General features: G+C 50.7%; 2 protein-coding genes across 3 annotated transcripts; one reads left to right on the top strand and one right to left on the bottom strand.

Annotated features, from left to right (window-relative positions):
• Positions 1 to 25: 25 nt before the first annotated feature.
• On the bottom strand, positions 26 to 17788 carry DPCD (deleted in primary ciliary dyskinesia homolog (mouse)). 2 transcript variants are annotated; one of them, XM_049645608.1, is made up of 6 exons: positions 17660 to 17787; positions 12858 to 12938; positions 8118 to 8242; positions 7404 to 7537; positions 724 to 826; positions 26 to 334 (listed from the first exon to the last, which is right to left on the bottom strand). In XM_049645608.1, the coding sequence occupies exons 1-6, from the start codon at positions 17721 to 17723 to the stop codon at positions 230 to 232; spliced, it is 612 nt and encodes a 203-aa protein (XP_049501565.1). In that variant the 5' UTR covers positions 17724 to 17787; the 3' UTR covers positions 26 to 229. The 2 variants fall into 2 exon arrangements, with proteins under 2 accessions (XP_049501565.1, XP_049501566.1); XM_049645609.1 differs by lacking the exon at positions 12858 to 12938 and having other exon boundaries at positions 17660 to 17788.
• Positions 17789 to 17815: 27 nt separating this feature from the next.
• On the top strand, positions 17816 to 25887 carry POLL (DNA polymerase lambda). Its single transcript, XM_049645595.1, has 9 exons — positions 17816 to 17892; positions 18711 to 18844; positions 19357 to 19651; positions 19839 to 20001; positions 20361 to 20678; positions 21443 to 21616; positions 22171 to 22299; positions 24370 to 24538; positions 24986 to 25887. Exons 2-9 carry the CDS (start codon positions 18733 to 18735, stop codon positions 25348 to 25350), a joined length of 1725 nt encoding a protein of 574 aa, XP_049501552.1. The 5' UTR covers positions 17816 to 17892; positions 18711 to 18732; the 3' UTR covers positions 25351 to 25887.
• Positions 25888 to 27036: the final 1149 nt, after the last annotated feature.

Here is a 27036-nt window from a genome sequence, read left to right as displayed (position 1 = left end):
GGTGGACAAGAGGGCAGTCTACCTGCAACGACTCAGAATGACTTTACTTAGGAAATAAGACCATGATGTGGGGGCTAAGAGCACCCCAAGGCCCAGTTCTCACAGAGGCTGGATAGCTCCTGCAAGGAGCTTTCTTGCACCAGAAAGGCCCAAGCCTCAAAGTCTCATGGGCCAACAGGAAAAGTCTCACCCCCTCCATGCCCCCGAGGTGTAGGCTTGGGGGGAGCTGCTACTGGGTCTTACAGTCCCCATCACTGCTGTGGGCTGTCTTCACTTTCTTTAGCTCCTTCTGAAGCTCTGCCTCAGCCACCAGGATCTCCTTTGGCTTCTGGTACTGTGGACGGAACATAATTCAGTCACATCCCCCCTCGGGGTTGGGGGGGCCTGCTCTGATGCCTTTATTTGAAAATGAGGAAACTGATGCCTATAGGGTTGAAGGCTTTGTTCAAGGTCACGTGGCTGGATAGGAGCCTACCACCAAAACCCCACCCAGACCTGTGATTTCCACCCCTCCACATCACCCTCTGTCCTCTTCCAGCTATGATTTACAAGCTCAGACCCTCCCTGAGCGCCCCCACCCCACTCTCCCCACACTGAAGTAGAGGTGCCTGTACTCTAACAAGCACACTCCAGGGGTTGGGATGGAACGGGAGGCCCCTATGGGAAGGGAAGTGGGCAGGGAAAAAAAGGACGCAGGGGCCAAGAAGTCTGAGTGAATCTTACAGAGACGATCAGCGTGCAGTTGGCATGAGCAAAGCTCAGCGAGGACTCATCCAGAGGTAGCTGGTGTCTGTCTAGGTCAGGAATGGAGAACTTCTTGTAGTACCTGTGGAAACACCAAGAGGTCACGGGCACATCTGGCAAGGTGACCCCCAACAACTGGGCAGCAGGCACCTCTGGTGCAGTTTCTACACAGTTCTTCCACAGAGCCACAGAGGAAGGAGGGAAGCCAGCCAGGACACCGGTATGTTAGAGCTTAGTGGCCCTAGACAGAAAAGAATGAAAGGCCTCTGGCCAGGCCAGCAGCTGAAAAGCAGGACCCGTCATGGTTCCTTGATCGGACCAGGGATTAGAGTCACCCATGCTTCAGGCTCAGGACTCCCAAACATACGCAGAAGAAGCCTCCTATAATACACAGCTCGGGCAGGCCAGGCCAGGCCTCCTCTGCACCCCAAGAACATGGGAACATGTATGGTAACAAGGGACAGAATAAGTATATCTAGAGATGTGGCCCAAAGCTGGGGACCAACAGTTGCCATTCACATGGGACTTCCACTGAGCGCCTCAGCTACTTTTTCCTCTTTTGGGGTCTTGAAGGCCCTGCTGGCCTGACTCTAAGAGAGAAGTATATTGACAAGGAGACATCGAAGAGGACAAATCATGTGACTCATCTCAGAAGCTGGATCTCTGGCACTTGGACTACTTTGCTGGCCCTGAGACCCCCTCCTCCGTTTTCACACACGGTCCCTATCATCTGCAGGTGTCAGCCCAGAGATTAATGATCCCTTTCAGTAAAAACAAACAAAACCAAAAAACCCAGAGAACAACATCTAGCCCATAATGTGTACAACTGGACTTTGTTTTACAGGAAATTTGACCTTCTTTACTGAAGAGGAAACTCGGGCTCAGAAGGGTGAACTGTCTGGCCTGGCTTCACAGCCAGTGGTCAGTGGAGTCAGGATTAAAGTTCCTCCCTCCTGCATGGGTGCTTATTACACCAGAGCACCTCATCACTAGTAACAGGCCTGTGTGGCCTTTTCCTCAATGGAAGTGTAGCCGAGACCCCGGCAGTGGCTGTCATACCCGTCGCCCAGGCATCACCGCTGCTGCAGAGGCCGTGTGGGCCGGGAAGGGCAGTGCTGCCCGCAGGTACAGACAAACAAGTGAGGGGCCTGGAGAGAATGGGGCTTTTAATACTTCCGAGGGGCCTGGCCCTTGTGGTGACAGCTACCCCGAGTCCACTTCAAAAGCCCCGATGCCCCAGGGACTCAGAGAGTTGACATCAATGCGGCACTTCTGTCCTGCTCTCCTGCCCAAATCCCTCAGAGTTTAGCCGAGGCTCTGGGGGCCGGGGTGGGGGGCCCTCCTCCCAGGTCCTCTGCTCCCGCCAAGGTGCTGGGACCCACGGCAGGAAAAGAATGTTTACTTAACGGCTGACAGTTCAAAAGGAGTGGGGGCTGGGGGATCCTAATGGCACCACAAGTTTGCTTTATTTTCCAAAGCTCTGCCCCAGGGAAAGGCGATCCATCTGCCTGCAAACTGGGGTGGAATGCTGCCTCATCCTCTGCCTAGCCAGCCCGGGCTGAGGGCTCTTCCTGGGGCCCTTGGGCTGACCAGCAAAGGTGGCAGACACTGATAATAGGGAGGAGTCAAAGGTTAAACAGCAGAGATTAGATGAACACAAAGGCTTGTTAGGAAGTGTTAACATCTTCCCTGCAAATATACACAAGAAACAGAACTGGGGGAGCAGCAGCCCAAGCACACGCAGGGCCTGTATAAGGCCTTACTGTGCAGGGCACAGGGACATCCTTTCTGCCCACCTGTCCTGTGCCAGGGGGGGCCGGGGACAGAGGGGCACATTCCCCAGGCTGGGACATCGAGACTGAAAAAAGAAACCAGGCAGCTTGGCCTCAATGGTGACAATGACAAGATCAAAGGAAACTTGAGGTGCGTGGCTTGCCTCCTCTCTGTCTACCCCCCCCCCCCCCCCCCTTTCACCATGAGGCCAGGGCATGGAGGCAGAGAGGTTTGGAGGATCAGCTTGGTCTTGAGTCTATTCCAGTGCATTTAGTTTACTGGCTGAGGTTACACAGCTTTCCACAGAGGCCCCTGCCGGGCAGTGTTCAAGGAGGTTCAGGGCGTCCGCTTTCTCTCCTCGGGGCAGCCCGCCCCCCTCTCGCCCCCATTCCCTGGCCTTGGGGGTTTGCCTTGAAAGGAACCACACTTGACTTTCTCATCAGTACCTGGACTAGAGAGGGACCCACTGTGCTCCTGGAAAAGTCAGAATGCTCAGCCTCAGGCAGCCCTAGGGAGGGAGCAAACATGTCTCAGGCATCAACTGTGCCCCAGGCCTTAAGCTGTGAGCTGGGGATTTGAGGAGGAAGAAGAAAGAAGGCCCTATCCCTGCCTGAAAGCTAAACCCTTACAGCACAGTGGTTCCTGGGGTTTCGGAGGACACACGACACTCCCTGTTCCCATCTCCCATTACTGTTTTCAGTCTCAGTCACACGATGAAAAGTGACATTTGTAAATGCTTATTCTGGGCCAGAATAAGCCCAGATACACACTGCTCTATACACACTGAATCCTCAAAACAACTCTCTCAGGCTGATCGCTTTTATTATGCTCTTTTACAGAAGAGAAAACTGAGATACGGACAGTTAGGTATCTTGCCAGAGTCACAAAACTAGTACACGAAGAAGCCCTTATTACAAGCGATGATTCCCCAAACCTCCTGACCCTCCCTCTCTCCACATCCTCTCCTCAAAGAAACAGACCCCCTGGGCTAGGTTCCTCGCTCTGTCCAAGGATGGACTCCTCTGGGCCCCAACCACCCTGCAGGTCCTCTGGGCACTGTAACATAGTAGCTCTCCTTTCTGAATGTCAGAAGTGTTCCAAAGACACGGGGAAGCAAAGGCTCTAACGATAGCGCCTGGTCCCAGCCTGTGACCCTAGGCAGGCCCCTTAACTTCTGGGCCCTACGGTCTTCCTGAAAATTCCTTCCTCAAACAAAGGAGCTGAAGGAACTTTAGTCACTGAACCAGAAGAACTTTAAGTCACTGTCAGAGGACAAGAACAGGACAACTCTACCTCTCTCAACCCTGAGCTGAAAGGATGGCTCCTTCGTTTTGGCTATTTCAGAAATGACCTGTGGTACCCCACCACTCTCCTACTGTATCCCTTTCCCAATTTCCAGTCCTTTCCCAACCTATTCTCCCTTGCAGGGAACTGAGAGAGGGCACAAGATGCCAGGCCTTCAGGAAGAGACTCTGAAGAGAGGCGGAAAGTAGAAGCAGGCTTTGCTGTGAACAGTCATATGGGCCGTGCCCACAGGCACACAGGCTTCGCCAGGGTGGCCCACAGGAGCCTCAAGCCAGTCCAGCCCTTAGCAAATCAGCAAGCAAATCTTCCTTCTTTCTTAAACATCACAGCTCCAGGCAAACCAGTCATCCCTGCCTGAAGCAGCCCTTCCTAGACTCAAGATGCACATTCACCTACTAAGGCTGTCGGAAGTCCTACCAAAGAGAAACTTGTTTGATTCAGTTTCCTGAATTTATTTGACCACGGAATCCTTTTTTTTCTAGTGATGCCCATTAACACCTCCCACCGTGTTAGCATCACCAATGTCCAATCAGCCAAGTCCCAATTCCCAAAGAATTGCTGAAGACATGCTTCGGGTTGGCCACTGTGCTGGAAGTTTGTCTACGTATGATTTCATCAAATTGCCCAAGCAATCTGTGAGGCAGGTAGGAGTATTCTCCTGTGATACATGAGAAAACCTTGCCCAAAATACTATAGTTAGTACGTGGCAGAGACCAGATTTAAGCCAATGTTTTCCCACTCCAGTGCCCTAGTTGATTACACTTATAGCTGCCAGCTTCTAGGCTGAGGCTAAGAATCTTCTTTCTGCATAAACACCCTTATCAGGAATAGGCGGTGCCACACTGGGATTCTGGAAAAGCACTTTCTTTCTTCCTTGATTCACCCCTCACTAATATCTGAGGCCAAGGACATGATACACTGGAATCAATTCTTTCCAGAAAAGTGGCCAACCCAGTACTTCAGGGACAAGGCAGGTATGGACAAAGGAACTCTGATTTTTAGTAGGAACTACATTCCTGAGTATTAGAACTGGGGCAGGCACAGAACCAGCAGGAGAAAGAAGGCAGCAAATCAGAGAGAAATGCCACAGTGTGGTGGAAACTGCAGATGCCTGAGTGGGCATCCAGACAGTCACCAACTTTCCCTTTGCAAGTCAGTTCATCATGCTGACTTTATAGACGCAGTGACATAATTATTAACATATAACACAAGAATAAAAATATGTATCCTGCCCAACACCAGATGGTGTGATCAAAAAACAGACTTTTTAAAATTATCTCTTTTTAAAAATTTATTTTTGAGAGAGAGAGAGACAGAGACAGAGACAGAGATCAAGAGTGGGGGAGGAGCAGAGATAGAGGGAGACAGAGAATCCCAAGCAGTTTCCGCACAGTCACTGCAGAGCTCGATGAGGGACTCAAACCCAAGAACCATGAGATCAGACCTGAGCCGAAATCAAGCTTAACCAACTGAGCCACCCAGGAGCCCCAGAAAACACATTTTTTTAGTATCCTGAAAAAGCTGAGAGTATCCTGCTCAAAAGAACAGCCACTGAGTCCAATCAGTGGTAGTAAAGACATAAGACACATGACTGCTCCTGGTAGATGAAAATGCCACTAGACTCAAGAAAGAGCCAGTTAACGATTTAGCAGCCTTTCTCTCCTACCTCGGGCAGAAGGACCTGAGGAAGACTAGTCGGAACCAGGCAGGGCAACTGGACCAGAGGCTCAGTGCGGGCTCCCAAGTGGGCACTCACATACTTCTCTCCCCAACCCCTGCCCCTCTCGGGGCACTACTCCCATCCCACCTGGCCTCACCCATCAGTTCAAAAATGTCTCCCCACTGTCTTGAGCGCAGGAGCGGGCTTCTAGCCATGTTGCTCCTGGCCAACAGCGCCACCTATGGCTGGATCTGTGTAGCAGATGGGACCCAGCGGAACTGCCCGCAGATGAATTTTTTGGTGAGCTAGCTAGCCTCTCCTCTCTCACTCCCGGGTAATCACATTTCTGCCTGATATCTGTATTCGACAGTGACCTCTGGGGGACAAAAGGGAGGCAGCAGCCAGCTCCACAAACTGCTAGGCTGCAGATTCAAGTGCTATCAGAAGCACTTTTGTTCCCAGTTTGGACCCAGGGCCCCTTACGCCAGGGAATGCTTGCTGAAGCACGGAGTTTGTTTTCCTAAAGGCAATTTCTCTGTTGTCTGAAATTGCTAAATTCCACTTTAGGCACCGACTCCCGTTAATGATGAGAACAATAACGGGAACAAACTGCCTTTTATCTGAGGGCTTCAAAGTGCTTTATAAACGCAAACCCTTATTATTATGACTTTATATTTATAGACAAGGCCCACTGCAGGGGCTGCTGGCTGCATGTAGAGCAATAATCTTGAAATTAATTCATTCATCTCCACCCCTTCCCCATCCCCTTAACCCTGCCACAGTGAGAGGGTATGGGGGTCAGAAGCAGAGGGCAGACCCACGGCTGCACTGGGGGAGCCTGGGAGCTTTGCTAGTTCCCCATGGGCCTTACAGACCTGAGGGAGATGGGAGGGGAGGTTGGCACCACACCACCTGAGGAGAAGGACAAAGAGCTGGGTCCTCCTTATGCACGTGAAGCAGTGGATGGATGGATGGATGGTGGCACCAGTGGCCTAAGCTTAGCACCCATGAGGCGTGCTGGGTGGCTTCACAGTCTGTGGACCAGTAACTCCTAAAACCCTCCAATTTAATGCCCCAAATGTATTTCATGGGAGTTGTTCCTATACTGCAATCCCTCTGGACCAGGGCAAGACCAACCCATTACAGGGCTCTGCTCCTGTGACCGCTCAGAGCTCTGGAAATCTAAACAGCATCAATGCATTTCCAAGATGGTCAACCCAGAAGCAGCCCTGCCTGAATCAAATCTCCTTCTTGGCCACCTTCTGTCCCCTCAACCCCACATTTTGCCTACCCGCCCCCCACCCTCCCACCAGAACACAATGAGAAAAACAAAGGGAAGTTGAGTACCCCTTCTAAAACAGAATATAAGAGACTTCCAGGAGGCCAAAGTACCTGCCTACTGCCTCTCAATCCCATGAGGGATAAGGTGTGCTGCCCCAGACTAGTCCTTTGAAGTCCTGTAACTGCCACCTCAGAGGGGTGTGCCTTCCAAAACATGGCTCCCTGATAGCCCCGACAGTGATGTCTGTCACCAGACCAAGTGCACCAAGGATTGGATCCAGCCAGGAGGTCAAGGTTAATAATCTTATAGCAGAACCACCTAAGATCACAAGTTAACAGCCAGGTGATTCCCTCAGCCCCTCCTCAACCCCAGTACGTGCCAGGTACCGGACCAGACATTTTTTGCTCAAATTTCCCTGCCCTGATGGAGCTGATTACTTTATTTGAGCTGCTCCTGCAGAAAGGAAGCCCTTCAGCTTTCAGCACCTTCAGGGCTTCAGTGCAGCCCTCCTCCCTCCCTCAGAGCTGGAAGAGGAGGCTGCTCTCCCTCTTGGGTAGGGAGCAGGCTGAGCCCTAACCCAAGGTCAAACCCCTCCCCACCTCATGCTCATACACGAGGCAGGCTCCTGAGGCCACTTACTTTTTGTTGGTGGTTCTGACAACGATGCAGCGCTCTTTGTGGTCCACACAGACACTGTAGACATCCTTAGGGTAGGGGAGGTTTCGAATCCGCCACTGGAAATTCATCTTGGTGTCCTTGCGCATGAAGATGGGCTGCACAAGACAAATCCAACTTATTTTTTTTTTTTTTTAATTTTTTTTTTCAACGTTTTTTATTTATTTTTGGGACAGAGAGAGACAGAGCATGAACGGGGGAGGGGCAGAGAGAGAGGGAGACACAGAATCGGAAACAGGCTCCAGGCTCCGAGCCATCAGCCCAGAGCCCGACGCGGGGCTCGAACTCACGGACCGTGAGATCGTGACCTGGCTGAAGTCGGAGGCTTAACCGACTGCGCCACCCAGGCGCCCCACAAATCCAACTTAAAGACGGCTCTTGGAGAGGGTGGGAAGGGATGGCTCCCTGCACTACCCAGGGCACACAACAGGAGACCCTCCTCTCCTCTCCATAGCTCCCTTCTGATGCTGCCACTGTGTGACATTCCAGGCCTGGAGCCCTCTTCCTGGGATGACCAAACCAAAACCCTTTGGGACTTCATTCAAGCAAACACTTCTAGAGGGCGGTGTCCAGGTGGGTACGCTGGAGACAAGAAGGTGAAGACATGGTGTTTGCCTTCAAGAGCCAGCAGCCCACTCCCACCCCAGCCTCCCCAAGACACCTGACAGATAGACATACATTGGCATTGTTTTCCTTGATGAATTCAGGCCCCGGGCTCCCTGCTCCTGGGAGTGCTGGCTCTCCCACCTCAATCTGCCACTGGCCCAGGGCTCCCAGGGTACTTTTCACACGCCACTTTCTCACTGAGGAGAGAAGGAAGCAATGGGATTACAGGGAAGGAAGGGACCGCTCTTACCCGCTGAATCACTGACATCGTATTAGATAACTGGTAGAGGATAAAAGTGGGCATGACAGGCCTTTACACCAGCTTTGCACACCCAGGCAGGACCTCCCAACTACTCAGTAGAGCATGTCAGCTTTGGATAACTTGGAAAGCCCCTATCGTGGATACCCAAACCAAAGGGATTGAAACAAAGCTCTGAAAGGAGCTGAGTGGAGTTAAGAATCCTCCAGGTGTGATTTCAAGTAAGGGAGGGATGTGCAGGTTAAGAAAAGAGTAGCTACTGGTAACGGGGAACATTTGGATCCCAAGAAGTGTGAGTTGAGATGTACTTTTTCCCTCTACAAATGTGCAAAGGAAAAATTAAGAGGGTGAAAGCTGACAGATTTGTCTCCTGATTCAGAAAGTCCAATATAGAAATTCACTCATTTCAGGTATACCTGGCTTACAACAACAGCCCAAGTTGTATTTAAACAAAATTTTAGGCACGTGCCATATTTTAAATGCATTATTTGCAGAAGATCTAATGTGAAATCTTTTGGAGAGCAGGATCACCCTTTTATAATGCAATCAATCATTTCTATTTTACCTTGTTTCACAACCCACATATTTACATAAGTGTTTTTTTTTTTTTTTTCCAAGTAAGGCGCATACGGTATGGAAATCATAAGTGAAAAGACTAGCTTGGTGGACATTACCTGAAGCCCCCTGCCAGGACTTTCAGGAAGCCCACTCATCCATGTCGTCATGGTGCAGCCCCCGAGCCCATCCCTGCAGGGGTGCCTTCCCGAGCTCTAACGCAGGGGCTCCTTCCCCTTCCTGCTGCACCGGGGTCCTTGGCCAGCTTAAGTGGCGCTAAAGGCCAGCAGGCTTCCTGAAGCGTCGTATGGAGCTAAACAACTCAAAAAGTCCCTGGTTTTCTGCCGAAGTTACTCCTGTCCGCTCCTGTTTCTGGACTGGGGGGTGGTGAGACCTGCCGTCTTGATTCTCAGGATGGGTTTGAGACCTTTTGAGCGGCCGTGCCAAACCCAAACACCCTCCCTGCTCCAAGTAAGGCACGCAAGCTGAACACAAAAGTGTGCTGTAAAATTAGAATTTTCCCTTGAATATGTGCTTTTATAAGGTCTGCTGCATTCTGCAGTGTGATTTTATTACGTCTTAGGGCCAAAAATTCTCCCTAGAAACACATTTCCAAGTTTATAATGAAAATTAATAAGGAAGAGTAAAACTTGGAAATATGCTTTATAGGCAACTTTTTTTTTTTTTTTTTTTTTTTTTTTTCCACAAATACTTCTACTCTCTTAAGTGAATGGGCTGTGACCGGGAGTGTATCCAAATCTATTCATGTAATACATCGCTTAACTGGAAGCCAGCCTTCTGGCTGTCTCACCGTTTTCTTTCTTTCTTTTTTTTTTTTAAAGACACCTTGGGATTAAATTCTTTGCTAGGATGTAGAAGAAGGTCTTCCTACTCATTCCTTTATGAGACAAGAGCCAATAAACAGTTTTGGTGGAGTCCTTGTTATTTTCCCCATGTACATGGGCATGAATGCACGCGTGCAAATACACACTTTGTCTCATCTTTCTTGTCCTGTCTTTGTTCCTGAACTCAAGGACAGTTCCTGCGGCAACAGAGGACTGTTTCCACCTGCTGTCACTCTGATTTGATTATATGTTAAACTCAAACTAGTGTGTGCAAGGTAGCTCCCTGGGACGCTGTCCTATCTTCCCAGCTGAGCCAGGGCCAGTCCTTGGAAAGGAGACTGTCAATGACCCTACAGGGTCTGATAGGGAATAGATGAAGGAGGCAGTGCCTGGGGGCTTTTTCCTAAATCAGCAGGAAGCAGGCTGATGTCCTAGACTGCTGAAAGGGAGCCCCGTCTTTCAGGTGGGCTGGAAAGTAGAGGTCCTAAAGGCCTCTTTCCCCAAAGCTCCAAGCTTTGGCCCGCTTCCAATATGGATAATTACATTCCCCTTTCCTAAATACTCCCTGCAGCTTAAACTGGATGCAGGATTCTTCTTTTCTGCCCTAAAACACTGCAACATTGCTCTGTGGCTATTAAACAGCTGCCACGTCCCATCCCTGAGGAGGCTGAAGGGAATCGAGTGGGTCATTTATAAAGCCGGTGAAGTGCTTGGGGATGAAAGTGCTCAATATCCTCCAAATGCAGCCTGGGGTGGTTAGGCTGGCGGTCAAATACCAAAGCAGATTAAGCCGGTAATCCAAATGTAATCGCTGGGGGATGGCCTGCCCTTCAGCCTCTGCCCCCCTGGACATGCTGTGTTCTTCTGGGGCTGGTTTGATGTTCCGATCATTGTTATGGGGCCCTTCAGGTTTTTCCTCTATGACTACATACAGCACGCATTGTGCGGGGTGGGAATGAATAGCATTGAGAGGGTTGAAAAAAATATGACACTACTATGCTTATTAACACCGACTGGAAGAACTCTATCCTACACAGATGCACTATTGGCAAATTACTTTCTGCATTCTTCTAACAGAAAACCAGTTTATCCAATTATCAAATTTGTATAGTTAGCTGGAAAAATGGAAACAATTCCCATTTATGGCTATAATAACCCTGTCCATATTTTACTTCATAGAGTGCTCAAGCTGATGTTAGTTCAGGCCCTGAGATTGTTTATACTTAAAAATGAATAATAAACAGTATTTTGCAGCTGGCAGGGGTAAGGTGGAGTGGTTGGAGATGGGTAAGAAAAGGATCGGCTGTTCAAAAAGGGCCCAGTGGTTTGAATGGGGTGTTCCTGTCTGTCCATCTCTGTTCTGCTCCTACCAGCCCCTACTCCGGTCATTCTGGGGAAAACAAAATTTAGTAAGAAGAAAAGAAAGCAGGATTAAATATCCTCAACTCCCAATATTATGTTATTGTGGATTAAAGCATGGGCTCTTAACCAGGCAGACTCAGGCTTAAATCCTAACCCAGAAACTAACCAGCTATGGAATTCCGAGCAAGGTGCTTAACCTCTTAGAGGCTCCGTTTTTTTCTGACTGTAAAAGAGGACAACAGCGCACACCTCATCAGGTGGTCATGAGGATGATTCAGTGAGATAACTCACATAAAGCACTTAGCATGGTGCCCGATAAAAGTGATGGTATTAATACCATTATTAGGTAAACTTCAGCCAAACAATGTTCTCCTCTCAATCTCCATTTCTGCTTCTAAGAAAAAAGGAGTTTGTAGGCCACTGTCTATTCCCTACCCGCCAAGAGGAGAAGTGACAGGTTAACGTGGGATGCTACAGATGAAGGCACCTAAACTTGTTTTCCATTTTAACGTCACGTCCAAGCACAACTAAGAGGCCTGGGGTTATTTGTTTGCCTGTTTTTATGGCCACAGCAGCTACAGCTGTTTTATTTGCTCTGAGTAGCAGAGAGAGGTGGTGCTGGGGGCTGGGGGAGAGGAACTCCAGCTAGTCTCTGGCCTGGCAATGGTGGTGGTTAGCCCACGTGACCTCTGCTTTCATAAGCTCGCCCCTGTTAGGCATTCCAAGGCTGTCACCCCCTGGGAGCGCTATAAATTACAATGCATTGTAAGGATATTACTACTGTATTGGTTTCCACCAAATCAGTGTCATATGCTAAACACATCAAGATTTTTAATAGCACCAGACTAAACCAATTGGGACTGGAGCCCAAGCAGCTCATAATAAGGAGGGATCAACACTTCACTCTGTGACTGAACATGCGCAGGACACACATTTTAAGACTGGAGACTAAGAAAATGCAAACCAGTGTAATCCATGTTGTCGGTTCTCAACATTTATGAGCTGTCAGAAAAAGGGAAAACGAAATTCCCTTGTCGATACTACCTGTCGATCAGGCCCAGGAAGAAATTAAAGTCAAGAAAATAACCCAACCCACGATTCCATCACTGGTCTTAGCATTTCAGGTGGAACTTAATAAAGAGACCAACTCCCTCTGCTGACAGCCTCAGGCCCTGGGTCAAAGAAGCAGCTACCTAGCTCTGGGAAGTCAGTTAATGCTGATGTGCATACCTGGGCACAGAGGATGAACAAACCAAATACTTCCCAGAAATCTGAGCTGGAGCCCCTATTCGTGAGCCTAGTCTTAGAGGAAAAGAGTTGCAGGAATGAAAACAACAATGCTGCAAAATCCCCATTTCTACTCCCAACCCCTTTTGATTCAGGCATTCTCCAAGGTAAGGGTCAGATTTCACAGTGCCACCTCTGTGGCCACATGAGTAGCTGCTGCCTCTGATGCTGGCTTGCTCCTGATGTGGCTTCAGAAAACAAACAAAACAACTACAGTTAAAGCCTGCCCTTACCTCTACTCACTCAGCCTGTAAAAGGCTCACTTCCGGTTCTGTCTTCCCTATATAGTTGTCACCGACAGTTTCCCTACAGGAGACTTATGCTCTCATTTGTCTGGGGGTCAGGTGGAGTTGACTAGTCCAGCAGACACCCACTCCACCTCTGGTGTCCAGCCCTGACATCACATCATTCTCAGGAACAATCTTGCCTCAGGTTGGAAGTGTTTACCTGTGCTAGGTCACCCCAAGTGTTCCTAAGGGCCCACTGGGAGCCCTTGTCACTTACCAAGTAGTTCGCCTGACTTCTCATCGTATTCTTCGGCCATTTCCTTTCCATCTGGGAACAAATAGTGCACCTTCCTTCTCCCTATGCACAAAGTAGAGAGAGTCGCTTACCCCCAAGCTGCTTCTTGCCTTGCACCTTGCACATCAAGGGATCTACCTGGGAAACACCAACAGCCTTGGGCTTGGACATGAGAAACCCTTCCAGAGCTCCATGAACTCCTTGCCAACCATTGCCCACCATTACTTTAAGACATGTATGGGGATGTATTTCCTTTCTGCGGCTTTCTCTGAACGTGTCTTTGCTCTGCTGTTCCCTCTACGAGCAAAGCTCCATCCTTTTCATCTGTTGAACTCCTCAGCCTTCAAAATCCAACTCAAATGTCACTCCACTGGGAAGTCTTCAGCCACCTTGGCAAAATGCATCACTTCCTTATTTGTTTGTGCCTCCCTAATATTCTATTCATATCCATAGTGGAGCATTTATCACATAGTATACTTTTTAAAAAAAGCATCCTGTCTCCCCAGGAACAGTGCCACATTTATCTTTTTCTCCTCAGTTCTTAAAACCAAGCCTATGTGGGGGCGTCTGGGTGGCTCAGTTGGTTAAGCGTCTAACTTTGGCTCAGGTCATGATCTCGTGGTTCACGAGTTCGAGCCCCGCATCGGGCTCTGTGCTGTCGGCTCGGAGCCTGGAGCCTTCTTCAGATTCTGTATCTCCCTCTCTCTCTGACCGTCCCCTGTTCACACTCTGTCTCTCTCCCTCAAAATAAATAAACATTAAAAAAAATTAAAAACAAACAAACAAACAAAACCAAGCCTATGTGCTCAGAATATTTAAGTGGGTTTCCTGACCAAGCACTCCTTCTAGCCATGCCATTGCTCTGCCTTCTACACATCTCTAGGCCATTCCTAGCACAGAGCCACATAATGTTCGTCCTTATATGTTTTCTTCATGGTATTTACCTTGGTTATGATTTACATTTGTGTGATTCTTTGATTACTGCCTGTCTCTATCAGATAGGTTTCATCCCTCTTGCCTATGGTTTCCCTAACATCAAGCATAGTACCTGGGATATACCAGGAGCTCAACTAAATATTAATTGAAAGAATAAATGAACACTGATTCAACTTTCATTGAAAGAATGCAAGAACCCATGGGTGCCTGGGTGGCTAAGTCGGTTAAGCATCCAACTTCAGCTCAGGTCATGATCTCGAGGTTCATGAATTTGAGCCCCACATGAGGGCTCTCTGCTGTCAGCAGGGAGCCCACTTCAGATCCTCTGTCTCCTTCTCTCTCTGCCCCTCTCCCACTCACATTCTCTCTCTCAAAATAAACAAACATTAAAAAAAAAAAAAAAAAGAATTCAAGAATCCAGGAGAGTCTCCTAGCCCAACTCTTCCACCTATATAATAGTCATAAGCTGATAGAAGTAGGTTCCTTAGTGAGCCTAATAACAGGGGACAGGTACCCAACCTACACTTGATGAATAGGAGCCCCAGGGACCTTGAGCAGCTAAAGGAGTCACTATCTGATCTACCAAGCCTTTTCCCATCTAATTCACTCCTCTGGACACAGTTCCCTTAAGTCACTCCTAACTTGTATTCTGGGGAAACTCACCCCCAAATTTGCAGAGCCTCTTAGCATGCCCCTAGGTTATAGTGCCCTCAATCATCTGGATGGCTCATAGAGCTGGAAAGGGTTTTCCTGTCAGGAGTGGGGTACAAGGTGCTGCCTGTGAGTAGCTGAGGGTGTGGCCTGACCCTCTTCTCCCCCTGGAGTCCATCTTGAGTCCAGGCAGGGTGCAGTGCTTGCTAGTGGCCGGCACTTTACATGTTTCATCGCATTTGATTCTCACAGTGACCCTATATGCCCCCACTATGTGTTTCATAAATGAGGGAAATTGAGGCATAAGGGTCATACACCTTGTCCAATCTCATAAAGCTGTGAAATGACAGACCTGGACTTAAGCTCATTTGAGGCCAAAATCCATGCTCTAATAACATACTAGGAGAATGTGCATAGCTTTAAATATTTGTAAGGTTGAACACTGTTCCAAGGGTTTATTGGTCGTTTCTAGTGAATTACCTGTTTAGGTCTTAGCTTATTTTATTTGGGTATTCATCTTTTTTTTACTGATCTGATTGAACTTTATATTAACCCTGAATCATATATGTTTCAAATATTCTGTTTCAATTGCCTTTTAACTTTGTTTACATTTTTTTTTAACATTTATTTATTTTTGAGACAGAGAGAGACAGAGCATGAACGGGGGAGGGGCAGAGAGAGAGGGAGACACAGAATTGGAAGCAGGCTCCAGGCTCTGAGCCATCAGCCCAGAGCCTGACGTGGGGCTCGAACTCACGGACCGCGAGATCGTGACCTGAGCTGAAGTCGGATGCTCAACCGACCGAGCCACCCAGGCGCCCCTTAACTTTGTTTAAAGTGGGTGTTCCCAGGGGCGCCTGGGTGGCTCGGTCGGTTAAGCGTCCGACTTCGCCTCAGGTCACGATCTCATGGTCCGTGGGTTCGAGCCCCGCGTCGGGCTCTGTGCTGACGGCTCAGAGCCTGGAGCCGGTTTCAGGTTCTGTGTCTCCCTCTCTCTCTGCCCCTCCCCTGTTCATGCTCTGTCTCAAAAATAAATAAACGTTAAAAAAATTAAAAAAAAATAAAGTGGGTGTTCCCAAACGATTGTTTAATTTTTATTATAGCCAACTATTTTTTTCCTTTGTGGTTACTACCCAGGAGTTGTGCTTAGAATATCCTCCCTTACCCAAAGATTATATAATTATCTGTACTTTTTTTGTGACGCTACTAACAAAAAAACAAAATCCTAGATGATGAAATATTTGTTTAGATACTGTCCTGTGACCAAAGGAAGTGAAAGCAGACACTCAAACAAGTATTTGTATACCCATGTTCACAGTAGTAATATTCACAATAGCTAAACAAGTGGAAGCAACAAGTGGAAGTGGAATGGGGGAATTAGTTTTTGACAGGTACAGAGTTTCAGTTGAAGAAGATGAAAAAGTTCTAAAGATGGATGGATGACTGTACCATAACATGAATATACTTCATGCCACAGAACTGTATCCTTAAACATGGTTAAAATGGTAAAATCTATGTTATCTGTTTATTTTTTTTGAGACAGAGAGAGACACAGACACAGCGGGGGGGGGGGGGGGGGTGGGGGCAGAGAGAGAGAGGGAGACACAGAATCTGAAGCAGCCTCCAGGCTCTGAGCCATCAGCACAGAGCCCAACCGGGGGCTCGAACCCACAAACCGTGAGATCATGACTTAAGCCGAAGTCGGACGCTTAACCAACTCAGCCACCCGGGCGCCCCATATCTAGTTTTTAAAATAAAACCAAAACCACTGCTGTATGAAATAATGTCCAAAATCTTTAGCTCGGCATAGGAGATCTATCACAACATACTCCAATTTATCTAAATTCCCTCTTCATGCCCCACCATTTCTCCTCACTGCTCCTTGAGAAAAGAGCACTTTTATTCACCCTTGCATCCTAGCACCTGACAAGGTGTGGGTGGGTGTGTGTGTGTGGGGGGGTGGGGGTTGTTCTGACTGGGTGAGTGCTTCGGCCTCCCTGAATGTTTTGTCGTTCCCCTATTAATGAGGCATATACTCTCACACTGCCACACCTTTCTTTACATGTGAGTGAGTCATTCCTCCTGGTACAGCCATCCCCTCTTCTCCACTTAGCAAACACATATTAATTCTTTAGGACGTATTAACATCACCTCTTCTGTCAGGTCTTCTTTCAAAGAAACGATCATTCCCCCCTTTGTGCTCTCATAGCACTTTATAAAAGATTCCAACTTCTATTTAACACACACTCTCATTTATTTACATTTTTTCCCCTCTCTGCTCTAGTACATACCTCAGCACATAGTAAAAGCCTCCCTAAATGCTGCGTGAATGAACGAGCAAATGAGCAGGTGATTTTAATTTACATGCTTCCCTGATTAGCCTCTGCCTACAGATGTGCGCCTCTACTGGTATCCTAAAAGCTACAAAAATTCAGATCTAATTCATTCTGGCTGCCAAGTGGGTCCAGGAAAGGGCTCTGAAGCACTGGGGGTCCTATATCCACCAATCCTAGGGTGAGAGAAAGTCAAGACTCCATACCCCTATGCCCACCTTTTCCAGGCACAGTCCTGGGGCCCTTGCTCTGTTTTCCCTACAGAAAAAACATTTAGAAGTTCACTTATAAACATATTACAGCTGAAAAGGACCTCAGAGGTAGCCCATCCAGCTCATTTTACAGATAAGGAAAACGAGGTCCAAGCAAGTAAAGAGGCTGTGATTTAACGCCAGAGTGGTAACTAGATCCTAGGTCTCCCGCCTCTTCCTGACACCAGGCTGCGTTCAGTAACAGAACCTGCGCTGACTGGACGGGGTGGGGAGGGCTAGGGCTGGTCTCAAACACTCTTGGATTTCAGCTTCCTCTTCTACAAAATGGGGTGGAAAATTAACAGCCTCTCGGGCAGCTGTAGGGAGCAAATGCCATAACGAATGTGAAGGAACTTATTTATTAGTAACACAATTCAGAGCTGGGCGAAGTGGTGTGGAGGAAACTAGGAGATGTCCAGAGACGCGTGTTCCAGTCACGTCATCTCTTTGGGCCTCAGTTTCCTCATCTGCCAATGAGGGACTGGGCCTGTCTGGCGGCCGCGGCCCTTCCAGCTCGACCGTCCCAGGCTGAGGCCCTTCGCGGAGGTGCCAGCGCGGAGGGCTGGACCCTGGGGGAAAAGGACTAGGGAGCTCGTGAGGGGTCTCGAGTTACCGTCCTGCAGCAGCGCCGTCTTCTCGGCGGTCCGGAGACTCTCCAACCAACCGGTTACCGCCATCTTCCCTGCGCCCAGCCAAGCGCCCCGGCCGCTGCCATGGCAACCATTCCAACTACGGTCACTTCCGGCTGACCCGGAAGATGTTCTGAGCATTTACCCTCCCCCCACCCCCGCCGGCCCCCGACTTCCCACCCACCACGCCCTTCGTCTGCTCTCATTGGCTGCCCTGGTAAGTGGTTTACTCCAGCCCACCCGCGGGGCCTGAAGTTGACCCCACCTGGGACCGAATCACTGCAATGGGTAGGGGTCCTTAGGTCAGGGTGCCGACACTCCAGGCCTCCTCTGGCCTCCAGCTGGGAGTGCCTGGCGCGCGCCAGCTGCGCTCGCGGCGGGTGCCCCACAGCTGCCTGTCGTCTCCACCCCCAGCTGTGAGGCCGCGACTCCTCTAGTCTCGGAAGGCGCCCCACACCTGCTGCTGCCTTGCCCTGTCTCCCCGCACCTGCAGGGCTGAGCACCCCCGTGACGGGAGGTTCGCGACCAGAGCAGGTGTAGGGCGTTCCCCCGCCTCCCTAACACCCTGCTCTCCCAGGGTTTCCTATGCGGGTCTGTGATGGGGTAGAGAAAGATCATGTGGGGTTTATATGCAGATTCCCCCCAGTCCGTCAATCCTCTTGGGAGCCCAAGTAAAGATGTAGCTCCATTTCCTAGCCTAGCATCTCCTGTTGGTAGAGCCCTTTCAAAGTGGGATGCAGCAGGGCAGACACTGCGCTGAATCTTTAGAGCAACCCCTCCGAGGAATATCATTTTGTACCACTCAGAAGTTCCTTAATAGTCCCATCCTTCCCTTTATTTTCCCCAGTACTCTGACATTGAAAGGCTGGTGAGTGCTAGGCTCAAGTTCAGTTGGGTTTGAGATACCCCAAGGAACTGGGCTACTGCCCCCAAACCCTGGTCATTAGAGACACCACCTCCGTAGGCAAAGGGTTGGGTAACCTCAGTTCTGGGTTTCCACGTGATAGTTGCCCTGATCAAATCTAAAACCTAAAGGCCAGGATCCGGCCATCCCTCAATGGACCCCAGGGGCATATTGAAGGCATTTCCCAAGCGGAAGAAAATTCACGCCGATCCATCATCAAGAGCACTTGCAAAGATTCCCAAGCAAGAAGATGGAGAAGCAGAAGGTGAGCAGACTCACCCTCAGAACCCTCATGTACTTGAACCTTTAGGATTCCTATGTTGCTCATGTCTAGACTTGGATATTAGAGCTGATTCTGCCCACCCACGGACTACAGGTTGGTTTGTATCTCCCTTGCACAAGGCTTGGGCCCCAGTCTTTGACAGGCCACTTGCTCTGTCTATTAATAGTAGGTGTTTATTAATACTTGTTGAAAGAATAAATAAACAAATGAAGTGATATATAAGATACCTACAATGTGCTAGACACTGTTCTAGATTACAATGAGGGAACACGACATATCAAAATCCTTGCCCCTTACATCAAGTGATGGTCCATGGGAAAATTAACTGTATGTTTGTGGCAGAATTCCCCAGAAGGCTGGCTGTCTAGATGGAAGAAAAATGATTGTTTGGGGGCACAGGACTGTAAAAGGTTCATTCGGATCATATCTGACAGTTATGACATATATGACAGTTATCATATCTGACAATAGGCATCTGGATGTCCCTTACACAGAATGGCTGAGCTCCCTGCGGGCCCATGTTGTGCCCAGTGGCATTGGGCGAGCCCGGGCAGAGCTCTTTGAGAAGCAGATTATCCAGCACGGTGGCCAGATATGCTCTGCCCAGGCCCCAGGCGTCACTCACATTGTGGTGGATGAAGGCATGGACTGTGAGCGAGCCCTCCGCCTCCTTCGACTGCCCCGGCTGCCCCAGGGCGCTCAGCTGGTGAAGTCCACCTGGCTAAGCCTGTGCCTGCAGGAGAGGAGGCTGGTGGACACGGCAGGATTCAGCATCTATATCCCTAACAGGTGGGTTGGCTCCAGTCTTTCCTCAGTGTTTTCTGGCAGCATCCTGAGCTCTCCTCTTGGGCTATTAAAAATAACTTTCATTGTCTTAATCGGACACATTAGAAAACCAAGATCTCAAAGTAGAGTATGAGGAGCAGAGGTAGGGCCAGACCTTTGGGATCTTAACTTGCCATCACCATCCCTACAGGTACCCGGACCAACCACACGTCAGCAAGGCAGACCAAGACTTTTCTGCTCCTCCTGGAGCCCATGAGGCTCTGCTCAGGACAGCCCTCTCTCCTCCCTCTCCTCCCACGAGGCCTGTGTCTCCTCCCCAGAGGGCAGAAGAGGCCCTGAGCACCCAAGCCCAGGTCAGGAGCCTCCCAGCCCTCACAGCTCCCTTCCCCTGGGAACTAGGTCACAGAAACAGGCAGGGCCTGGTGGTGGTTCAGAAAGTCCTAGACCCCTGAAAGAGGAAGGACCTCTTTCTTATGAGGCCATTTGGCTCTTCCCAACATCCACCATGTCTGCATTTGGCCAGGCCACATCTACCACATACCACTGGGAATTCTAGGACTGAGCACTGGGGGAAGCCAGGTGGAACATGGCCCCACACTTAAGGAGGTGCAGGTCTGACTCATTCCTGGGTCTGACTAGGAGGCTCAGACCCCACCTTTGAGGAGCTCTTTGGGGGGCGTGAACTTATTGTCTCATCTCTTTCCCCCTCAAGCCTGGCTCTGATGATGAAACCAGTGATGGGGAAGAGAACCAGGTTAGCGCAGCTGATCTGGAAGCCCTTATCAGTGGCCACTACCCCACACCCCTTGAGGGAGATGATGAACCAAGCCCAGCCCCTGAGGGCCTGGATAAGTGGGTCTGTGCACAGCCTTCGAGCCAGAAGACAACTAACCACAACACCCACATCACAGAGAAGCTGGAAGTGCTGGCCAAAGCCTACAATGTTCAGGGAGACAAGTGGAGGGCCCTGGGCTATGCCAAGGCCATCAATGCCCTCAAGAGCTTCCACAAGCCTGTCACCTCCTACCAGGTACCCGGGGGCCAGTGCAGGGTATGCGGGGAGATGGGGGGCCCTCTGTTTACTGGCCAGAGGTTGGTGGTGGCACCAGTCACAAGGGGGATTGGGTGGAATGCTTAAGATTTTATGATGTCTGAGACTTCCACAAAAGAAAATGGGGATATGGATGAAAGCAGATTGACAAAATCTTGATAATTACAGAAGTTGCTGACAGGTACTTGGGGGCTCATTATACTGTTCTATTTTGGAATTTTTTCCATAGTAAATAGTTTTTAAAAAGTTTAGACTCCGGAGGCCAACAGACCAGAGTTTGAATTCTGGTTCCCATCATTCGCTGTGTGGTTCCAGGCAAGTTACTTAAACCCTTAGAGCAAGGAAAAGGAACTAAGTAAGAAGAGTGAGGAACTCAGGTGTTCCCATGAGGACCAAATGAGATGCTCGCTGTCGCGCAGTAAGGCCCGATACGCAGTAAGACCTCAGTAAATGTCTGCCCTCACTGTTGCGAGGGCAATGGTGACTAGGATCGTCACTACTGCCTTTTCTCTACTTCCTGTGCTCGCCTCCATCCCTCTGAGAACCAAAAGACAAGTTTCCCAGCCCATTCTATCCTAACTTCTCATCTTCAGTTGTGCCCAGGCTTTACACAGCCATCAGTTGCCAACTAGCCAGGTTGGCCTTCACTCAGATACCTGCTGAAGGAGTCTGCTAGCCTACCACTGGCTCCGCACCTGCCGTCTTCTCATTTTTCTTTTCTACCTCTGCCTCCTCCTCCCCAGGAAGCCTTCAGTATCCCCGGGATTGGAAAGCGGATGGCCGAGAAAATCGTAGAGATCCTGGAAAGCGGGCATCTGCGGAAGCTGGACCATATCAGTGAGAGCGTGCCTGTCTTGGAGCTCTTCTCCAACATCTGGGGAGCTGGAGCTAAGACTGCCCAGATGTGGTACCAGCAGGTACCTGTCCCTGCACCTACTTCAGTTTTGCTCTTTCTCAGAGGTCCTGCCCCACAGTTCTCATACCCTGTACTCTGATGGGAATGAACCCAGACTATAGTGAGACCACTTTTCAAGGGGATTAGGTCTCCTGGCTTCCAGAACTGCCCTGTTGCTTGGTAGCCTTGAGGCATTAATCTGTTGTGTAGGCAGAGATAAGAAGCATGTTTCTCTGTCTCCCAGACCAGCAAGGGCCTTCCTGAGAAGACCAGGACTCAGGGCTGAGTATCCAGATCAATGGTTCCCCAATCTGGCCATGCCCGGAATCCCCCAGACCGATGGATTCATGAACCATTATTTTAGGGTTGTGGCAGGGCTGGATTGGGGTGTGTCTCCTGTGCTCCCTACCTTTCTTGAGTCCCACTGATTAGAGACCCAACCACTCCTGGGGTTGGTCCTACCTCAAACCTTCCTTGGAGTTTGGGGGTGATGGTAGCCTTGTGTATGTGCTCACTCACTGCCTCTCCATTGGTCCTGGCTGCTCACAGCCTCCTCATCTGGCTTCTTTTTTCCAGGGTTTCCGGACCCTAGAAGACATCCGCAGCCAGGCCTCCCTGACTACCCAGCAGACCATTGGCCTGAAGCATTATGATGACTTTCTGGAACGCATACCCAGGGAGGAGGCTGCAGAGATTGAACAGACAGTAAGCAGGTGCCCCAGAGCAGTGAGGAGCCTTGCTATAAGCTCATGGCCTGGCTCAAAGTCAGGAACACCTGATCCCTCAGCCGGGAAGTCAGAAGAAGCTGTGGAACAGCAGAGGTTGGGACCAGTGAGGAAAGGGCAAGTTGAGACTGAAGCTGGAGGGGAGGGTGGCTTTGGTAGGGAAGGGCTGCAACACCAGGTCTCTGGATTAGGGTAGAGTGAACATTGGCAGAGATGCTAGAATGATGTTAGGACTGGGTTAATGTTTGGGCTGGATTAGAGGTGGAATATGGTCAGAACTACTTGAGGATATTGGGGTTTGAACTGGGCCAGGTCTGGGTCAGGGCAGAGGTACTTAATGTTTTTTGATTTACAAACTTTTCTGAGAACCCGATGAAAACTATAGATTCTTTTCTCTCCAAAATTTGTACAAATGTACAAAGTTTTTTTTTTTTTTTTTAATCTCTTTCCAGAGGTAAGGGCCTTCTGAAGGCTCCCCCCCACCCCCCCACCAACCTGAGACTGGTTCAGGGTGTGGGTTAAAGTTGGTGTAGAAGCACAGTGCCAGTACAGTTAGGTTTGGGGTTAGAGAAAAGCTAGGTTGAGTTAAGGTTAGGCCCGAATTAAGAGTAGGGTTTTCTTAACATTGGATGCTTTTAGTTAAGATTTGTCATTGTCCTAGAAATAAGATTTGGCCAACATTAGGGTTTGGTTTAGCGTTGGATTAGAGAGTAAATTCGTATAAAACCTAGATTAGAGAGAGACTAGGGTGTATTTAGGATTAGATATATCATTTGTTCAGTCAGCTTCAGGATTATGGGGTGGTTGCTGTGGGCAAGGTTTGCTACTTTGGAGTCAGATTCTGATCAGGAGGGACTCTGTGGAGACCCTGGCCCACTTTAGTTAAAATTAGCCTCCAGCTCCACTCCAGGCCACTAGGCCACGGGACTATGAGACTGGCGCAAGATAGATGGACAGGCCCTTTTGTCCACCCATCACCAGGCCTTGGTGCTAGTAATGACGCCGTCACTCAGCCACGGTGTCCAGGCACAGAGAATGTCCCAGTGAGCTTCCAGCCCCCAACCCATTCGAACAGCAGTGGCTTCCCACCTGGCCTGCTCCCCCCACTTAAGGGCTCCAGCTTTAGGAGTTTTTGATGGGATTACTCATCCTAGGTCTCCTCCCATCCTCTTGGGAGGCTCAAGAAGGGACTGAGAGGATTAGCAGAGCCATGCCTGTCAGGAGAATTGAGGTGTCCTGGCTGGAGTATCCAGGGCCCCAGAAATCTCAGTGTCCTGGGGTAGAGGCGTGGAGGTCATCTGCATATGAAAGGCTTCAGTGTCTCTGGGGTGGAGGCTAATGGGCTTATTCCTCTCAGTGAGGGTTGATCCTTCAGCTGACAGCCCCCTGTCTCCATTCCCTCTGCACCGAGCCCATTCCTCCAAGTAAGGGTGTGAGTATTGGCTCAGAATTGCCTCCCTCTTTGCTTTCTTTCTTTTTCTTTACTATAGGTGCCGTTGCATTTCTAGGCTCCATTTCCCCCCAGGCCTCAGCCTGGGGCACCCCGCTAGCCACCTGATGAAGCCTCAAGCCCCAACTCACACTCTGCTCTAAGCTCCAAATCCATACCAGGCCTTGGAGGGCTTCCAGGCACCTGGCCCTTTGTCCTAAGCAGACATACCCAGGCATAGGGTTTGGGGCCGAGGCCAAGAGAAGGGGTGTCTCTCCGCTTTTAAAGAGCTCCAGGAGGAAAGATCAGTGTCTTTCCTCAGAATCAGAGCATACACCTCTTAGATCCCTCTTCAGGCCGCCTCTGGTGGTATGAGCACGAGGTTTTCTCTTCTGTCCTAGGGAAGCTGGAGAACTGCCATTCCTCAGGGTAGATCTCTGACATCTCCTCCTTTAGTCTTTCCCTCAGGCTCGTGTGATGCGACCAGGGATTGGTTCGGGGCATAAGCCGGAAGTGTGGGCTCCTGGGTCGGGGAAGGCTCTTGTGCTGTCAAGGGGGACGAACTCCTTGCAGGGCTTCAGGCCCACAGGCCCTCCCCCCTGCCCCTCTGCTCTTTCTCAGGTCCGGGAATCAGCTCAGGCCTTCGCCCCTGGGCTGCTGTGTGTGGCATGTGGTTCTTACCGACGCGGGAAGGCAACTTGTGGTGATGTGGATGTGCTGCTCACTCACCCGGATGGCCGGTCTCACCAGGGCGTCTTCAATCGCCTCCTTGACAGCCTTCGACAGCAAGGTATAAGCTCCATCTCTGGGTGAGCAGGTTGGCTCCAGGCAGGGAGAGGCTAGCCGACCCCCAGGAGGGAGGGCCTCAGAGTTGCAAGCTCTCGGCAGGAAGCAGGGGAGGGTGGCTTCGTGAGAGTGCCACCTCTCCCTTGTGGCCAGAGCCAGTTCAGGGCAGAGATGAAACAGTCCACCACCCGTCCACTTAGTAATAGGTGCTCAATACTGCCCGCAGGTTAATTGCTTGATCTTACCTTTCTGTGACACTGCAGGGGACATGGGGAGGAATGGCCATGCGTGTTTTAAGGAGGCAGGTGCAGAGAGGGCAAGGTTGCCCAGCAAAGAAATTCACGCACAGGGAATGGAGGACCCAGGGATGAACAGGAGAGACCTGGGAGGACGACGGGGCAGCCCAAGCCTGGCTCCCTGCCCTCCCAGCAGCCTTCCCATGTCGCGCCAGGGTTCCTGACGGATGACCTGGTGAGCCAGGAGGAGAACGGCCAGCAGCAGAAGTACTTGGGTGTGTGCCAGCTCCCAGGGCCGGGGCGGCGGCACCGACGACTGGACATCATCGTTGTGCCCTACAGCGAGTTTGCCTGCGCCCTGCTCTACTTCACTGGCTCTGCCCACTTCAACCGCTCCATGCGGGCTCTGGCCAAGACCAAGAGCATGAGCTTGTCGGAGCATGCCCTCAGCACCGCTGTGGTCCGGGACAGCCGAGGCCGCAAGGTGGGGCCTGGCCGAGTGCTGCCCACTCCCACTGAGAAGGATGTCTTCAGGCTCTTAGGCCTACCCTACCGAGAGCCAGCCGAGCGGGACTGGTGACCCGTGGCTGGGGGGAAGGGGGACTGCCCCACCTGGCCATCCAGTGCTTGTCTCCAGCCTTAGTGGGCTGAACCTCACTACTTCAACAGCCTGGGCCTGAGGGAAAGGGCCAGCCTGGCTCCCACGTTCTGTCCAGCCCTCTCCTCAACAAGAGCAGACCTGCTGGCCTTCTGCCTCCCCACTGCCTCTGGTGGAGTTCTGGACATGCCCCCCCCCCCCCCCCCCCCGCCTCATTTTAAACAAGAACAGCTGCTGGTGTGAAGCCAGTTTCCTGTGCTGAAGGCCCAGACACCCCCACTTCCCTGCCCAAGGAGGGTCTCTCTGCTGGGGGCAGGATGGGGGCTGCAGGGGAGGGGCAAGCAGCTGTAGCTGAGCATCACCTAAGACCCTTTGGAGCAAGAGAACAAGCCGTTTCACATGTCCTCCCTCCCCCTAGCCCGCTTCCTGTGCAGCTGGAGGTGTGGGGACGGGGTGACCAGGCTTGGGGAGGATAGCATTTGAAGGCCCAGGGGCCCAGTAAAGTGCACTTGACATTCAGCCTGCTTGGTGTCTGTGAACTGCTGCAGTCCCTGCCTGCCTTCAACCCGGGCAGGGATGGAGATGGGAGCCAAATGGGAGCCCAGAAAGGCAAGTTAACTGCTCTCCAGAAGGGCTGGCTTAAGTCCACTCCTGAGCTCAGAAGGGGGGCAGAGATGGACGGGTAAAAGGGAGAATACATGGAGTCAGGCATTAGGAGTGCCTGTCTCCGCATTAGCATCTCTTGTGGGCCCTGCCCTAGAACAGGCTATCAGGATGTAAACAAAGGTGACAAGACTTACTAGGAACTGGTGACTTGTGCTACCAGCAGTGCTGAGGCAGTCAGACGAGGTTGCGTGGAGGGGAGGGGAAGGCTGGCAGGGAAACAGCCTGCCTGTTTGGGGAAAACTAAAGAGCCTACTTGAGAGACGATGCTGTATGCCAAGGCTGGTGGAGGACTGGGAGTCAGGCTAAGGGGCTCAGTTTGATAGAGGGGATAGGAGCAAGTCCAGCTGGTGGGACCAGGATGGCACTTGGAGGTTGGACCTCGCAGGATGGAGAGTTTGGTGAGGGGAGTGGTGGGGTGGGGAAGAAGGTTTGGACATACCAACTATGAAGAATAATGTGCACAGGGCTGGAGGAGGTGGCTGTGTTGGGAGGAGCAGCAAGGGGCCTGGAGAGGCCTCCTGGCATGGGGGGTTTGGAAGCTGAAGAGATGGGCGCAAGCCTGAGTGTGCTGGCTGGGAGGCAGGGCTGGGGGGGCAGGTACTGAGTCCTGTGTCTCTGTCAGTAACTTGCAGAGTCTCAGAGCTGGCCTTTGTCGGCCTGATTTCGGTCAGGGGATGCCAGCATCCCGGCATAGGGATCCCGACTCTAGTTCAGAACTCAAGTCCAAGCCCTGGGGCCCCACCTGCACGGGGCATGCTGGGGAAGGAATCTAAAGCTCATGGAGTCTGGGAACCCTTTTCACAGCTTAGTACCAACCAGAGACAGCCACGTCAAAGGCCTAGAAGCCTCTGTGAGGGGTGAGTCCCTCGGAGCTTCTATTCCCAGGGAGGTGTGGCTGACTGGGGCCCGGAATGAATAAGCCAGGCAAATTCCTGGCCCCTTAGGCTGCTTCTGGACCCTGCTTGCAAGCTCTGCCAGGTCTACTCTGAACTAGGCCCCCAA

This window comes from Panthera uncia, chromosome D2 (genome assembly GCF_023721935.1).
Source record: "Panthera uncia isolate 11264 chromosome D2, Puncia_PCG_1.0, whole genome shotgun sequence".
NCBI classification, from domain to species: Eukaryota; Metazoa; Chordata; class Mammalia; order Carnivora; family Felidae; genus Panthera; species Panthera uncia.
This window is presented reverse-complemented; position numbering and strand designations above follow the sequence as displayed.